Genomic DNA, 17,323 nt, shown 5'->3' with positions numbered 1-17,323 from the left:
CTTCCCAATAGTTTTGGCCCCCAAAAGAATTAAATAAAAATCCACCCTAGACAAAACAGCCAGAGGAGGGGGCAACGTGCCATTTATAACTTTTAGCCCAGTGGCCAGGGCACTCACTCATGGGAAACCGGGGGTTCAGTTCCCCCTTCAGCCTGGTGTGAAGCAGGAATCTGAAGTGGGGTCTCCAACCTCACAGAAGTACGTGTCCTAACCACTGGGCTAAAAGCTCTAAGGCCGGGGTTCTCAAACTGGGGGTTGGGACCCCTCAGGGGGTCACAAGGTTATTACATGGGGGGGTCGCGAGCTGTCAGCCTCCACCCCAAACCCCACTTTGCATCCAGCATTTATAATGGTGTTAAATATATAAAAAAGTGTTTTTCATTTATAAGGGGAGGGGTCACACTCAGAGGCTTGCTATATGAAAGAGGTCACCAGTACAAAAGTTTGAGAACCACTGCTTTAAGGGGAGCAGCTACCTTGTGAGTCTAGCCCTTTCAAAATGCCCAGAAACAAAGTGTTTTGGGTCAACCCAAAATGAACGTTGTTGATTCACTGAAAAATTCCAAATTTTTCAATTTCAGTTTTGACCCAAACCAATCCCCCCCCCCCCCCGGAACAGTCAGGGAACTGAAAAACAAGTTATTTGCCCAGCTTTAGCTGCAGTAACTCCCTCGAGAGCTCCCATGGTCTGAAGAACTCTGCACTGCCCCCAGTGCAGGCTCCTGCCACTAAGGCATATTCGTGCCTTAAAGATCAATTTTAAAGCAATCTGTTGCACTGGATTAATTTCTTGCCTAGGCTTAATGATGCAGCCCATGCTGTCAGTTTGAGGGTAGGTCTGAAATGCAAGCCTGCCATAAATCTCTCTCTCCCTTGTACTGGTCGTCAAATCAGATTACCAAATCTGGCCATAGCCCTGCAAAACACTATTGCAAATTTAGCACAAAAATTACCCAGATCCACAGTTATTCTCCTCCCGCCATTGTTCTCGTTTAAAAGAGAAGTTTGATTATATCAGGCAAATATTTGTCTTTGTGTAATAGCTTCCCTCAACCTTATAAAAATTTGCTGTCTCCTAGATTTAGCTGTGGAGGGTGCTTTTATATAACATGTCACCGCTCTGCCCAAATTCAAGTGCAACATAAGGCACTTGATTATACTAAACTGTGAGCAACATTATTATAAGCAGTACTCATTATATAACCAATTATGCAGTTGCAATTCTTCTGTTGAATCAAGAAGCTTTCAGTTCAAAGCAACAGGAATTGCAATACCCCATCTTTGATAAGCCTTTAGTTATGCACAGATTATTAAATTTCTGTGGCCTTGAGATTTCTAGAAATAGAGCAAAGAAGTCTACATCTAAATACTGGCTCATACTTCTTGTTGATTCAGGTACAAAGCTTCTGTCATTGCAGAGCTGTTCAGACTGTTCTAACTACACACACTGCAAAATGTATGCGAACTGCAGGTTTTCTTGTGATAAAACTAGCTAGCGAAATCACTCTGCTGTCTCCAGCTCTGGCTTGGCTCTATACTGATGTTTACTATTTAGTAAATACAGATTTATTTAGTTTTAAAAAACCATACTGAATTATAAGCTAGAAGCTTTTGATACCCTTTCTTCCATGTCTTTTTAAATAAGGTAATGATAACTCAAAAAGCCAGGAGTCGTCAGGAAAATGCTGAATTCATGATTGCCTGCTCTTTTCTAAAAGCACAGCAGCACGCACATAAAGAGATGTAATCCCTTAAAGGAAATGGTGTATTACTACGCTGTTCACCAGTAATTGATCATTCTCCATTTATAGTGCTTACATTCCTCCCACCAGTCGTTTGAGAAAGTATTGTTATACCCCACTTACAAATTTGGAAACTGAGGCACAAGATGGGAACTGATTTATTTCACACAATTCCTGCTCTGCCAATGAATGATAACATAGGAGTTCCTACCTCTCAATCTTAAGATTGTTCCCAATAATGCAGCAAATTGCAATCCCATGCAAAGCAGGGCAAATACATCAAAATGTGTTCTATGAATATTTGCTCAAATAAAATAATTTAATTTGCTTTGGCTGCATTTTTACTTCTTGTGTGTTCACTTTCTGTAAGTTTTCTAGACAATGAGTTTGCTGGCATAAGTGTTTGCAAGAACAAAGGATTTTAAGCAAGTATTTGCCAACAGTAAGTTCTGCAGGAGGTGTCCCTAGCCTCTGTTTGCCAGAAGCTGAGAAGGGGTGACAGGGGATGGATCACTTGATGATTACCTGTTCTGTTCATTCCCTCTGAAGCAACTGGCACTGGTCACTATTGGAAAACAGGATACTGGGCTTGATGGACCGTTGGTCTGACCCCGTATGGCTGTTCTTATGCACTCAGATGTGGAGTAGTCGCACCAGAAACTTTATTATTCAGAGAGCTAATTAGAAAACACAAACACTAACATGTTAACTTTATGCTGAATCAGAGCTAACCAATACAGCTCAAATATTCTCAAAGACCTGCTCAATAGATCTAGAGAAAGGACAATTTTTTAATTATAGTCGTTTCCAAAAAGGGACAGTTGTGGCATGAAAAATTGGCTACTTGGAACTAAATTCTCCTCCTAGATCTTCCCAGCACTACTCAAAGCTGGTATGTGACTTTCCCCAAGTATGTGGGCTTCTCACTGATGTCACAGAAAATTCCAATCCACACACGCTGTGAGAGCGGAAGGCTGAAGCGGTGTACTGCCGTGAGATTGAGAGAATATTGCTCTGTGCCTCACACAGAGCAGATATGTTTACTGATTAAGCCTGATACTGCAGTCTTCACTCCTACAAGCCTCCCAGGTCCAGATTCTAACAACCTTCCTCAACAAAACTCCCACAGGCCTCAGGTAAAGTTTTGCTGAGGACCAAAATATTGGGGAGTCATGTGGGCGTTACCTAGCCACAAAGGCTTTAGGGCAAGCTGGAAGGAGAATATATTAAGAGGCACATCTGGGAAGTAATAACATATTACTAGATCCCAATTTTCAAAATAGAGCACGCACCCTATTAATATTTTCCTGGCAGTAGGAATCTCAGGCACCGTACTGGATGCAAAAGGGACAGATGCCCTATCTAGAAGTAGATTTCATTCCTCTGGCCACGTTGTAGGCCAGCACACCACATGCGAGTATCAGGTCTTTCCAGCATCAACATCCAGCTCATTGGCAAGCTCCACAGTGTTAGTAAATACAGATTTATTTAGTTACAGGCAGCTCTGGAGTGACCTCTGACCTGGTCACATGACCAGCTGCCTTCTGAATTGTTATCATCTTGATTCCCTTTGACTCTACAAAATGTATCTTAAAGTTAGTTGGGAGTGTCGCATGGCATTGAACCAACTCTTTCCGTGTGCAAGTCTACATGTGTTGTCTAGTATCAGAAAGGTCCAACCCCACAGAATATATCTATGACCTTCTTAGGCCTTCACTTTAGTCCAATTGTCTCTATCTTGCTTGCTTTTAAACCAGAAAGTTACACTATTACTTGGGAAACTGCCTTCTCTCTACCACTCTCATATGATGTTAGGAACATACAGTGCTTACAAAGCATTCTAGGTATCTGGTAATAGCCCTGTATTACAGAGAGGGAAGTTCAGGAAGGGAAGCTAAGTGATTTAAGCAGGATCTCAGATCTGCCTTATTTAGAGGACTAGATGCCTTATACGGAAGGCCAAAAAGATTTAAAAAACTAGCTCCAGAACAGAGAGTTTTCTAAATGGCATTGGTGGGAAAAGTGGAACGTCTCCCCCCCAGGAAACCAGAACAGAAGCTGTAGCCCAAGAAGATTGTGTAGCAGAGCAGTTCGGCTCTTCTGAGTAAAAAAGCTCCCAGAAACCAGGAAGCTGAGCTACAATAACTCATGCTGATTTATGTCACTTTAACTCCCTCACCTTTCTTTAACTGAGGTTCTTCTGGTTAGAGCTATTACACTTCAGTTCTCATGAGGCAGCTTTGATCATTTCAGAGAAATGAAAGAAACTGCTGCAGAATCTGGACACCTATTCCAAGTAAAACAGAGTATTAAATTGCATTATATCAAGTTCTATCACTCTTGGGAAATACAGGAATATTTCCTGCATAGTTGAAGACAGTTTGGAGACCAGAGAGCACTAATTTTTAGAATTGAATGTGCTGTAAAATGTTCAATTTCCGAATAATGCATGTGACTTCCGCTTTATCAAAGCATGATGGAAAAACATCTGACTCTGTTAATGTTACATCATGATACAAGCCATTTACGTAGGACATATAGTCAGAGAGGACAGGTTGTTTATGGCATTCTTATTCTAGATCAACCCAGCAGCTACTATAGTACTATGTTATATATGATCTTGAAAGGCAAGAGAAGCACAGAAGGTCAGGTCATGAAATTAAGCCTAATGTGAATGACTTTCCTAATATCCTTTACAATAATCTATTGTCACAGTCCTTGTAGAGGTTATCTAGGGCCAGAAAACAGTTTTGCTTATACAGTCTTATGAACTTCAAATTCCAGGAGTCTACCCAGGTGGTTTAGGAATCTCTGATGTAGACAAGATTCAGAAGAGATAAGTGCTGTTCAAATGGGCAATTGTTTATGAAAAGCAATTTAGCAACAGATTAAAATAACCGTCTTCAACCAGATCAGGTATTAGCCAAAAGTGTGAGTGTTGGATATACTGCATTTTATACATGCAGTGTTGCTACTTCTCTCATTGTGACAGATCATATTATATCATAACCAGCAACATGGATCACCAGCTACAGAACCTGAACCAGTCACCAGAAAAATGTTGCATCTAACTTCCAATAATTTTTACTATCTCCCAAATACATCCACATACCTTGAAACTGGCCGAAGATATTTTTGCATGGCAACTCATTTCTATTATTATCTAGTAATACTTTCTCAATTTCTTTTTCATAATGGTGTGACCTTTAGTGCTATCTAGGAAGAACTTCCAGATTCATAAGTGATAAGAAAACCAGTGAGAGAGAGAAAGTCTTAAGAAACAAGAGTAAGACAAAAAGTCACACACGAGCTGCAATAGTTAACCTATAGTTTGTGCATGGAATGGATCTTAACAGGGCAAGGGTGGCCTACAGCTTCCTGTGGTTTAGAATTACACTTGTACATCCAGTTAACAGAAATTATAAACCTCAAGATCAAGACTTTAACCTCAAGATATTGTCTGAACCTATCTAGTGTGACTAGCTACCTAATCACAGGGCTTGTCTTCGCTACCGCGCTAAATCGGCCCTGCTGCAATCGATGCAGTGGCATCGATTTAGCGGGTCTAGTGAAGGCATGCTCAATCGATGGGAGAGCGCTCTCCCATCAGTTTCTGTACTCCACCACAATGAGAGGTGGAAGCAATATCGGTGGGAGAGTGTCTCCCGTCGCCGTAGCATAGTGTGGACCCCATGGTAAGTAGATCTAAGCTACATTGATTTGAGTGACGCTACTAACGTGAGTCAAATTGCGTAGCTTAGATCGACCGCTGCCTGCAGTGTAGACAAGCCCACAGTCTGACTGATACGATGGAGAGACCAGTCTGCCGAGATAGCAACCATAACAGGAGCCAGTAGGATCTCTGGATTCTGACCTGTGTCATATGACAGTGATATCAACCTTTCTGAACCCTGACTCGTGTCATGTTACTGGAGCCAGGAAGTAGTCTCCAGTTAGCATTTCTCTGTCTCACGCCTTTATTACAGCAACCATCTCAAAGAGATAAACTACTGCAAGCATACAAACCAATCTTGTAAAGGTGCTGAGCGCTCTCAATGCTTATTGGTTCAGAGGAAGCACCTAGCACTTTGCAGGATCAGCCTAGAGTAAAAGAGTAGTTATTCATAATAGGCAAAGAGGTGGTCATCACACAAGATTAATTTTCAATTTAATTTTACAATAACCAGTACAATAACCACCACCAAAGCATTCTGCCCCCACCCCACCCCTTTTCTTTTTTTTTGTCCATTTATGATGCTTTTCTGATTCATTTGCACCAGATCTGAAAACAGTTTTGCCTTCAAGTAGAGAATATACTATTTTACTTGCAAAAATTGTACAGAGCCAAGTCCTGGTAATGAGAGGTAGGAAGGGATGGTCAGTCCACCATCCTGCAAATGAAGAACACTGAAGACATACTCTTTGGCCAGAATGAGCAAGGCTTCTTCCTGCTCCAGCACAGGGCTTCCCAGGCACAAAGCATGCTGGTTAAACTGGCAGGAGCAGAAAGATGGCTGCAGCCTCCCATCCATGGAGAGGTTCAGAGAGCCCCCAGCACTGAGCCTAAAAAGTACAACATTGGCCAGGAAGGCCAATGTAGCCCAGGAGGGCAAAAGACACTTTCTGTCAGGCCCCACTTCAGGGAATCACACCTATTCAAGAGAACACTCAAGCACCTATCTAAACTTTAAGCATGAGCTTAAGTCATCATGACGTGTCCTTGCTTGTCAGTTTAATAGGCAAATACTCTTTAATCACCTATAAGAACATAAGAACGGCCATAGTGGGTCAGACCAAAGGTCCGTCCAGTATCCTGTCTTCTGACACTGGCCAGTGCCAAGTGCCCCAGAGGGAATGAACAGGTAATCATCAAGTGATCCATCCCCTGACACCCATTCCCAGCTTCTGGCAAACAGAGGCTAGGGACACCATCCCTGCCCATCCTGGCTAATAGCCATTGATGGACCTATCCTCCATGAACTTATCTAATTCTTTTTTTAACCCTGTTATAGTCTTGGCCTTCACAACATTCTCTGGCAAGGAGTTCCACAGGTTGACTGCTGAAGTCCCATTAAAGTCCCCCAATAAGACTAAAGTATATTTTTAAGGGATGTCCTAAACAGTGATGGACTTGGGCATGTACTTATGTGCTTTCCTGTATTAGGGCCCCAGGGCATCCCCACAGCAGCCTCTTCAGGTGGAGCAGAAACTCCAGGAAATGACACCACCACCATCTGCCTCTCTCAGGTAGATTCCCCCTAGAATGCAGAGCTAGACACAAGCACAGAAGACTGGCAAATACATCCTTCTGGTATCAGCTTCCCAGCTGTCTAGGACACTGGAGCTTAGTCACACTTTTCTCCTACATGGATAGCAGCAAACACTAGGAGACCCAACTTTATCCCACACGTTTCAGTAGCTAACTCAAGTTGGCTGTTTTGAGGCCCCTCTTTCCCCTTTTCACCTATTAAAATGCTATAGCAAAACCACAGTTGATCCAACACTATGAATGTAAATTAAGTGTGTGCATGCTGATATTCATAATCCAGTTAAAATGAATTATTAAACTGCTGAAATAAAATTAAGTTATATAGTAATATTTCTTGCTGGCCCTACGGGCTGCACTCTGTCTTACATTATACAAGCCTATAAAATATTTAAAGTGACCATGTCTACACAATTACACATAATTCAGTTGAGAGGAGTATAGCGGTAAATGAAATAAATCAGGTTGGCTCTTGTGTCTGTGCAGAACTCATATTAAAATATATATTTAAAATCAAATATTACATTTACTTTTCACTAAGAAAAATGACTAGGTTCTCTCCCCAGCAGGAAATGAACAGCTCCCATTAAAGTCAATGGGAACTGCTCGTGTCTTGCAGAGGACTGGGGTTGGCTGTGAACAGGGCCTATGATATTTATACAGTTATTTGGTAGTTTAATTTGGACACGGTATTTGTTCTTATTTCACCTTCTTTGTACGATTTAAACATCTGTCATCTTCCACCCCAAAAGTGGTGGCATTTCAGTGGTGGGTCATATGGTTCCTGAATATAGGATCATAGAATATCAGGATTGGAACGGATCTCAGAAGGTCATCTAGTCCAACCCCCTGCTCAAAGCAGGACCAATCCCCAATTTTTGCCCCAGATCCCTAAATGGCCCCCTCAAGGATTGAACTCACAATCCTGGGTTTAGCAGGCCAATCCTCAAACCACTGAGCTATCCCAAAGCACTGAGATGTTGACTGTGCCCCAGGAGCAGTGTGGGAAAGAGGCATTTTTCTCTCCCTTCTCTCTACTTCACTAGCATAGTTGCATTGGCTCCGCTCATTTCCTACCTAGGATCAGGGGAGGAAGTAGTGTTCCCATAGCACCTGATTACCCTTGCATGCTTGGGCCCAAGATTCTGGTAGCCACACAGAAGTGTAATGGGAGGCGGGCAGGGAGTCCGAACAATAATAGAGCCCTACTAAGAATCTGTTATATAATTATATAGTGCTGGAGATGCCTGTCCATTGCTTTCTGGATTTATAACCGCGCTGAGTTGAATAATTTTTCTAATCTCAATCCACATTTGGAGCTCACTTCTGCATGGTGCTGAGTGCCCTCAACTTTCCCTGACATCAGGGGGAACCAAGAGCACTCGGCACCTTCCAGGAGGAAGCCTTAAGGCTGTATTTTGTGCATCGCTGAGTGTGAAATGCAAGCTATGAACTGTATGGCACTTGATAAGTAGCATATTATGCAAATTGAAAAGCAGCACAATTTATTTCAATCCATGATAAGAGCATACACAAGACACAATTGCTCAATTAAATCATTTGTGTCTCGGAATTCAATAACTGGTGAACCTTTTTCAGAGATTTTAGAAGTTGTCTTTTCAACTCTTCCTTGAGATGGGGAACTTTCTATTAGCTAAAGATACTACTAAAATACACCATTTTTAATTCATACAGTTATTCTAATCTTATTAGAAAGGCTGCTATCTCCTGAGTGGCTTATAAAGTCTCAGATTGTACTATAAATACAAGACAGCTTCCATTTGGCATTGTGCTTTGTTATGGAGAGTAGAAAGAATAATCTGTTTCGCTAGCTTCTTACGTTTATGTATTTTTATTTGTGTTTATCTCAAAGCACATTATATACATAAACACACACCAAACTATCAAAATACAGCCAACAAATCATAAGCAGATCTCCTTAAAAAGGGTCATGCACCAAATATTCCTATCAATGGGGACTCCTCATCACAATTCTCTGACCATCCCTCATCTTGTTCCCTAACCCCCTCCAATTACAACTTGGAAGAACAAATGAGCCTTGCATTGTCCCCCACTAGGGCAGAAAATCTGGGTTCTGGCAAGCCAAGACAGGAACGCAAGTCCACAGCTAAGGACGCTTTGTGGAGGAGCTCCAGCTGTCAACCTTCTTCTGATTATGCCAGGAGGTTGTAAGGTCAGGTGACTCAGACACCGGTAACTGCCACGGCATTACATGGAAAGAGAGATGGTGCCTCAGATAGACACAAACCACTTAGGCATTTCTGGGTGAATAGAAACACCTCAGATGTCATCTGGAAAACAGCTGATAGGTTGTACAGAGCATGGCGGCTCACCGGTGTTCCTTGCTTTCTGCAAGAAACACTATGTAACAAACAACCTGACAAGCTATGCTAGCTGAAATTTCTAGTTGGTTTGATAGTGCAGCATCTGGCAGAGCACATGTCAGGAAACGAATCAGCAGGTTGCATAGCTCCATTTCTGAGAGAAGAAGACACCATCTTTCTGCTTGGCAAGTATGAAGAAATGAAAATGTACGGCTGGGTGTCATCAGCATACTGAGGACACCAAAATCCATATGCTTACTAGTTTCTGTAGTGACTCTGTATATAGGTTAGATAAGAGGGTCACAAAGCAGAATCACTGTCTACTATAGATCGATTGATGGTTGAGTGTGTTTGTGTTTCTTTTGGCTTTGCCTTAAGAGGGATTTTACCTTTTAGTTACCTAGGTGTCCTTTGTCCTCTCCAAAATCACTTCTGTACTTTTCCATCTTGGTTTGTGAGAGCAGAGGTGTATTCTTTCCAGTGTATTCCCTCTCCCCACTTTCTGTTGCATGCAGTATATTATTGTTAACCACATGGACTTTTATTAGTGCTCTTGGATAGTCTGGAACTTAAGTAAGCTGCGGTTTGTTCAATACTTTCTCTGCCATACACATATGACTGATCTTTTCAGATTGCCTCTTTTCTCTGGCTCAGAATGCGACTCGCCAATACTAGCCTGTGATTTATTTCTGATATAATGGTCAATCTGATATGCAGTTCTTTGTTTCTCCAATAAGTGGCACTTGTTGCACACCATGTCAGATGCTGTTTTTGTTGTCTGCAGTGTCCCAGGCTATAGGGGGTTTGCAAGATATAACAGTGCTCTCTAGTAAAAGTTTCGCTTTAGGTCTTCCTTTGCGGATAGTTTTTAAAAATTTTGACTACATTGTGATTGGCATAATGCAGTTATTCCTATCATAAACAATTTATTTGTTTTTGTTAAATGTTTATTGTGTTTGGATATCAACAGTTATTAAATAATTAGAAGACTCCCATCACCATGGTAACTCAAGGGGGCAAAGGAGAACCCTAGTGTATTTTGATAAATACATTTTTGCATTTAATCGACACCTTGTGAATGCGCCCAGATACTACAGTGATGAGCATCAAGGCATAGACTAACAACAAAATACGAGGCCCCTTTCCTCCCCCGACCCCACCATAACAACTTTAACAAACAGAAACCGAGAAAACCTAGACTGTAGGTTGAATATAAAGGATTCCAGAATGAGAGGTAGGTGGACAAAAAGATGTGATGCCCAGAATCTTTCTGGACTTAGACATATTTCCAGTAGACAATTTCCAGGGGAATGGGCCTACTACTAAGAATTCCCTGAGTCAGACTTTCTCAAGCTGCACTGGTGAGACAGAAAGGTGAATTATTACAGACTAGAACTGCTAGCATGGAGGCTCAGAAGGGAAGAGGGCGGTAACCTCTGACCCAAGATCTCTAGGGCTGTAGACAGTAATCATGCCAATAACAACAAAAACATGCAGCAACAGCTCAGAATCATAGAATCATAGAAGATCAGGGTTGGAAGGGACCTCAGGAGGCCATCTAGTCCAACCCCCTGCTCACAGCAGGACCAATCCACAACTAAATCATCCCTGCCAGTGCTTTGTCAAGCCTGACCTTAAAAACCTCAAAGGAAGGAGGTTCCACCACCTCCCTAGATAACGCATTCCAGTGCTTCACCACCCTCCTAGTGAAAAAGTTTTTCCTAATATCCAAGCTTCATGAAGGCAGACTAGCAGTGGAAGGTAGATCAGGAGGGAGGCTAAGTTGAGAGCAAGCATGAGAGAGTAGTGAGGACAAGAGGTACTTGGGTTCAAGAAGAAAATAGGAATTTGGCTGCAGGAAGGGAAGTAGATGTAGACTGTGTACTAGGAGAAAACAAATGGGCAGTCATTGAACAGAACAGAGGGACAATGGGACAAGAGCAGAGAGCAGAACATGAAGAGCCTGATTCTTCACTGCCCTTCCAGATGTGCCAAATGAACACAAAATGAGAAATCAGAATGGCAACATTCCCCTGATCCCAGCTCTACACAAGGTACTGGGACATTGAGAACAAGGCCCAAAGAGAATAAGCCCATAAACATAAAAAACCCTGCAAGATGGTCCCCAAAGATAAGGCCAATTGATACAGCTGAATTCATTTTATTTTTCATTCCTTTCAAGTTCCCTGAGAGTTCTTGTGTTTTCCTTGAGTGTCCACATCTTACATCAATAGAGATGTTTTGCATTTCACGGAGGAGATGCACCGATAAGTGAAGCAACAAAACAAAGGCCCAATTTTGCAGCCCCTCACTTTTGTGAGCATTGCTTCTTCCCTTGACATCAATGGAATTGCTCGAATGAGTGTGGGTTTTTAGGATCAGGTCCTAACTGGTTCACATTAAAAAATAACTACACAACACAAAATGGAAATGGGATTTTTAACAATCTAGCCATCAGAACAAATTTGTTTCCTCTCCTGAAGCTTCCGCTATGTATATTTTGCTGAAGTTGGATATTTCAGCATGGTGACTTTTTCAGTATAATTGTCTGCGGAGAATTCGTCCTTCACTTTATTAAACCAGGAAAGATATTTATAGACTAAAGTTTTACTTCAAGCCCTGTCACATACTATATATCGATGATGCATCAAAGTACAGTAGTGAATTTGAAATGTATGGAAATAGTCTTTCAGAGCCATTTGACCCCTAACAGAACAGACACAGGATGGGCTGGACAGTGATATCTTTTGGAACTCAAACAAGGAGAAAGGAATTTTAATCCAACTCATTCCATATTATCTTCTATTTAAAGCAGAAGAAGGAAGAAGTTAAAGACACCCCTGAAGATGACACAGGATATATATGTGTCTCAGGTCATCAAAGAATTTACATATTACATAAGCTGCAAGGGACCTCCTGGCTCATCAGGTCCAGTCCCCTGCTGTCATATGCAACCCAGTCATATGATCCTGTTCATAAATTTATCAAGCTCCATCTTAAAACTAGTTGTGTGGTTTGCCCCCCACTACTCCTGTGCTCCAGAATCTCATTCCTCTGATGGTTTCAAACCTTCTAACCTTTATTGCAGTATGCAAACTACAGTCCTTAGACAACAATAAACACGTGAGACCCCACGTCTTTTCACAGCAGACAACTTGCACAATGCATACTCCAGCCACAATAAGAAATCTGTGATAAAAAAAAATTGCTCTATGGCTTTGATTTAAGTTCCTCATACAGACATTATTTTATTAGTATTTTTGCATGAAAATCTACTCAATTTTGGCCATACTGTTCTACATATAAAGACCATGAACAATTCCACATCCACAAGCAGGATCATTCACCTGTGAAACTGGTGGGCAGTTACCCTAGCCAGGGAAGAGAAATACAGTTGAAAGCATTAGCCTTTTTAAGGGCCTTTCCTTAGGGCTTGCTCTATGAACCACAAGACAGTCACAAAACAAAAGCAAAAAAATCACCGGGCAATGAAACCCATGTCAACCAACCAAGAGAGGAGGAGAAACATCTTTCCCTTTAGTCTTGCTTTTACCTAGCTTCTACTTTCACAGATCCAAAGGCCAGAAGGGACTACTGTGATCATCTAGTCTGACCTCCCATATAGCACAGGCCAGAGAACTCCCCCAAAATAATTCCGAGAGCAGATCTTTCAGAAAAACATCCAATCTTAATTTTTAATTGCCAGTGTTAGCGAATCCACCATGACCCTTGGTAAACTGTTCTAGTGGTTAATTATGCTCACCATTAAAAGTCCATGCCTTTTTTTCCAGTTTGAATTTCTCTAGTTTCAACTTCCAGTAATTTTATATGGTACCCCCTAGCTGTCAGGAGCCTGTTAACCTTTTACAAGCTTCAGCCTCTTTACCTTTTCACAACCTAGAAATGCGCCTTTGTAGCATTTTAAACAGATGGCCTAGAAGGTGAAAAGATATTAAACATGATCTTTCCAGCACAATCTTTTAGGCTTTGGGAACGTAATACCCTTCTTTGCTTTGGAGGTCCCCTTTGGTGACATTCTAACAGGGCTAAATGGACTCTGGACCCTACCACTGTCTGTTTCAAATTTTACACATTCATAGGCTTTCCAAATATTGAAAATACAGTAAATGCAAGAATTAAACAGCATGAGTTGCAGAACATAGGTAATTGAGAACAACATAAGTTTTATAGATTCCTATTGGCTAGCAGAAACTGGAAACAATCAAACAGCAAAACACTGTTACTGCTAGTGTTCTAGTCTGTAGCTGTCTAGTTTGAGTCTGGCTTTGTCTACAGAATTTCTGGAAGCTTCTTAAGCGGGTTGATTTGATCTCCAAATCCCTCGGTGTTTTCTCTTTTAGTTTAAACAAAAATGAATCGTGTCAAAATAACCAAGTGGGTGCTAAACAAATCTTCACTAGATAAAACACCGTATAGGGTGCAACACTCTAGGGCATACAACAACACACACTGTCTCTGCACACTTGCAGTGCCAGAATCAGAAAAACAGCAGTCTGAGGGTGCAATCGAATGATCGTCCATTCAAATGTATTGGTGAGGTAGCTGAGATGAGGACAAATGTAAATGAATACCTCTCTTTTCCCATCGCTGTTTCTTTAGCCAAAATGAATACAGATCTAAAGGTGGGCTCCATTTTACTTTATAAGCATGATAAACTGCGCTGTCATGATATAGTGAACACTGTAATTAAAGGCTTGAAAAACATTTCTTTCATAAGCAAAATGGTTTCCTTTCATTTCACTAACAGCTTGGCAAAAAATTCCCCTGTGAAGGACAAGGGGCTGATATGCGATCATTTAAGAATGCTGTTCTGTATTATTTATGACTAATGTTTGTCACCAGATTATGGCAATATTTACTGGATGATTATGTGGGGTTATTGGAATGCTTTGCTTACTGCATTCATATGTTGATTCGCTTTAATAGCAGGGCTGTTAGGAAACTAGCTGGAAGGCCATACGATACCGCTAAATAAGTAATCTCCTGGTAACTACATCAAGGTGATTAACATTAACTGTGAATATCCCACTTCTTTGGCTTCAGCCTGGATTTACCCAGCTGTCTTGCCAAGGCTGGGAACAGACAGATTTAAAGATTAAAAAGTGACGCACTCAAGGAGAGAGGTAGGTGTCAGGGGCTGTTCATGAAGACCAAGCTGACAAAGACACAGGCTCTGCAAGAAGGTCTGAAGCAGCCTGGCCTTCCTAAGCTTCCAGGGGTTGGTAAGCCTTAGGCAAGACAGACATGCATACAGGCAGCTTTAAATCTTTTCCCCTCTTCTGCTTTACTGTTCCTACTGTTAAGATTAAACAGTACTTAGCTCTCGTAAAATGAGCTGGCCATTGTATTCACTGGTGGTCAAAGCTCCCAAAGGGAAGACTTGCAGGGCCAAAGCCAGTTGGACCTGCTGAGAAATCACAGTGGCACACGGGGACTATAACCCAGAGACCCTATTGAAAAGCAGGAGAATTACAGAATTCCACCTTGAAAGAGATGAGCGCACAGAGATGCACTCAGGCACACCAGAGAGGGGTCACAGACACAGCTAGCCCTGAAACCGTGACATCCCTGTTTTGGACTGAATTATTTTTCAATGTTTTATGAAAATTCCCTCTGCTGTTCAGTTTTGCACATGGCAAAAATAAATAAATAAATTCCCACCACTAAACATCATATAGTCCAATTCAATGGCATGACTTAATGCAACAAAACAGGTGAACATTTAAATGCATGCAATTCAGAGTTACCACTAAGCAATCTTGTGCCATCAGGAATTATTCTGGGGCAAGGATCATATTTTCATTCTGCATTTGTACAATACCTCACACAATGAGGTCCCCATCCAAGACTAGGACCCCACGGTGTTACCATTGTACAATTATTATTTTGTATGACTTTATATGCGGTTAATTCTTGGCCCTACTGTAAATGTGCAATGTGGCCAAGTTATGGTTGGTGTGGGAAACATTATTTCAAACTCCCCAACATTGATGCATTTGAATTCTCAGACATAGTATTGTACTGGCTTAGATTTATGAAAAGGGGAAAATATGAGTCAAGTATGGGAATTAGCAAACAACTGAACATGAATTATGTGCTCACTGTACTTGGCAAATCCTACATTTTGGTGAGTATAAATGCTGCGGAAAGTGCTCAGAACTATTTATCAGTTATCCCTCAATATTAGCTCAACAGCAAGACCAAAGCATTAAAAATAATGATACATACATAACTTTTGATTCCGAAAGAGCTCAAAGTGTATTACAGATCCTGAACCCAATCCTAGAAGCAGTTAGGCTCTGATCCCATGCCCTGAAGTCACTGGAAAAAACACTCATTATTTCAACAGGCTTTGGATCAGGCAATCAGTTTGTGAAACTCCCATTACACTTCCAGGGATATTCTGCCCATGGGCAGCTTGGGCCTTGTATGCTCTACAGTACATAGGACACCCATATACACAGTACATAACGCACCACCATTTGCCTCTGGGGAGAAGAGCTGCAACTAGATAACAGACAACAGCACACCTTATTCTTGTTAGTGACGAATGTCCAGGCAAAGCAACCCATCCTCAAATCTCATTAGACCAGCAACCCAACAATACATAAGGCAGGATTAAAAAGTGTACTTGTACCATTTTTCGGACTGTCCTCTCTTCTGGATAGGGATAGTTCTTGCTCTGTTTGGAAAGCATGCAACATATGGTGGGTAATACCATATTCAAACAAACAAAACAACACAAACAACATTTACCTCCTTATAGCCCATAAACACCCTTTTTAGCAACTGAAACATTGGTTAAGAACTGTGTGTTCCGACCCATAGCGTGGTACACTTGGCTGGCAGATACAATACCGCTTTCATAGCTAGCACCTCCATCAACATACAAGAAAAGAGAGCATTTAAAGCTTGCAGCTTTTCAGTCACAGCATAAATGCTAAGTAACACTGATCAGTAGCAGCCACTGCAGGTGCGATTATAACAAGCGTTCCCACTTCTTGGTTCACAAGATGAGGCATCACTTTGCAATACCTTCTGCCCTTTCAGTGCGTAGGAGGAAGCAAACATTATTAACCTAGTAGCTTTGTCAGTGACTATAGCAGGATAGAGAGCTGTACTACAAAACACGTTAAGATTTAAAAAACAGAAACAAATCCAAGAAGGGGGAATGACGTAATATGCTAAGACCATGCTCCATATATAAACAGTATTTCACAGGGTAAGTCTGTAGTGATCTGGAATTTTGAGAAACTTCAGTCAGTGCTGTTTGATCACTAACAGATCTATACAGCTACCTAACTAGAGAAAACACTAGCTATATAACATTTATTCATAAACCAGTCGGAGAACACTTCAATCTCTCTGGTCACTCGATTTCTGATCTAAAAGTGGCAATTCTTCAACAAAAAAACTTCGAAAACAGACTCCAAGGAGAGACTGCTGAATTGGAATTAATTTGCAAATTGGATACAATTAACTTAGGCTTGAATAGAGACTGGGAGTGGTTGAGTCATTATACAAAGTAAAACTATTTCCCCTTGTTTATTCCCCTTCCCGTTCCTCAGACATTCTTGTTAACTCCTGGAAATGTGCTGGAAATGGCCCACCTTGATTATCACTTCAAAAGGGTTTCTCTTCCCCCACCCCACTCTCCTGCTGGTAATAGCTCATCTTAAGTGATCACTCTCCTTACAATGTGTATGATAAACACCAATTTTTTCATGGTCTCTGTGTATATAAATCTCCTCACTGTATTTTCCACTTTATGCATCCGATGAAGTGAGCTGTAGCTCACGAAAGCTTATGCTCAGATAAATTGGTTAGTCTCTAAGGTGCCACAAGTCCTCCTTTTCTTTTTGCAAATACAGACTAACACGGCTGCTACTCTGAAACTAGCTATATCGTATTTCAAATAAGTCATATGCAAAAGACAATTATAAAAGAGA

At 41.3% G+C, this 17,323-nt stretch overlaps 1 protein-coding gene across 8 annotated transcripts in view; it reads right to left on the bottom strand.

Moving 5' to 3' along the window:
- FGF13 (fibroblast growth factor 13) overlaps positions 1 to 17,323 on the bottom strand; it is a 350,687-nt gene that overhangs the window by 262,414 nt on the left and 70,950 nt on the right. For 5 of the 8 annotated variants that reach the window (XM_073358426.2, XM_073358428.2, XM_073358429.2 and 2 more), the window contains one exon: positions 16,012 to 16,056. The exons of 2 other annotated variants lie outside the window; for them this stretch is intronic. In XM_073358426.2, the coding sequence (XP_073214527.1) occupies positions 16,012 to 16,056 (45 nt within the window). Of the gene's footprint in view, positions 1 to 2,267; positions 2,296 to 16,011; positions 16,057 to 17,323 lie in introns of those variants that run through there. One more of the 8 variants, XM_073358435.2, reaches the window with a different exon arrangement.

This window comes from Lepidochelys kempii, chromosome 9, assembly GCF_965140285.1.
Source record: "Lepidochelys kempii isolate rLepKem1 chromosome 9, rLepKem1.hap1, whole genome shotgun sequence".
Classification (NCBI taxonomy): Eukaryota; Metazoa; Chordata; order Testudines; family Cheloniidae; genus Lepidochelys; species Lepidochelys kempii.
The sequence above is the reverse complement of the archived record's forward strand: the minus strand, read 5'-3'. Positions and strand labels throughout refer to the sequence as shown.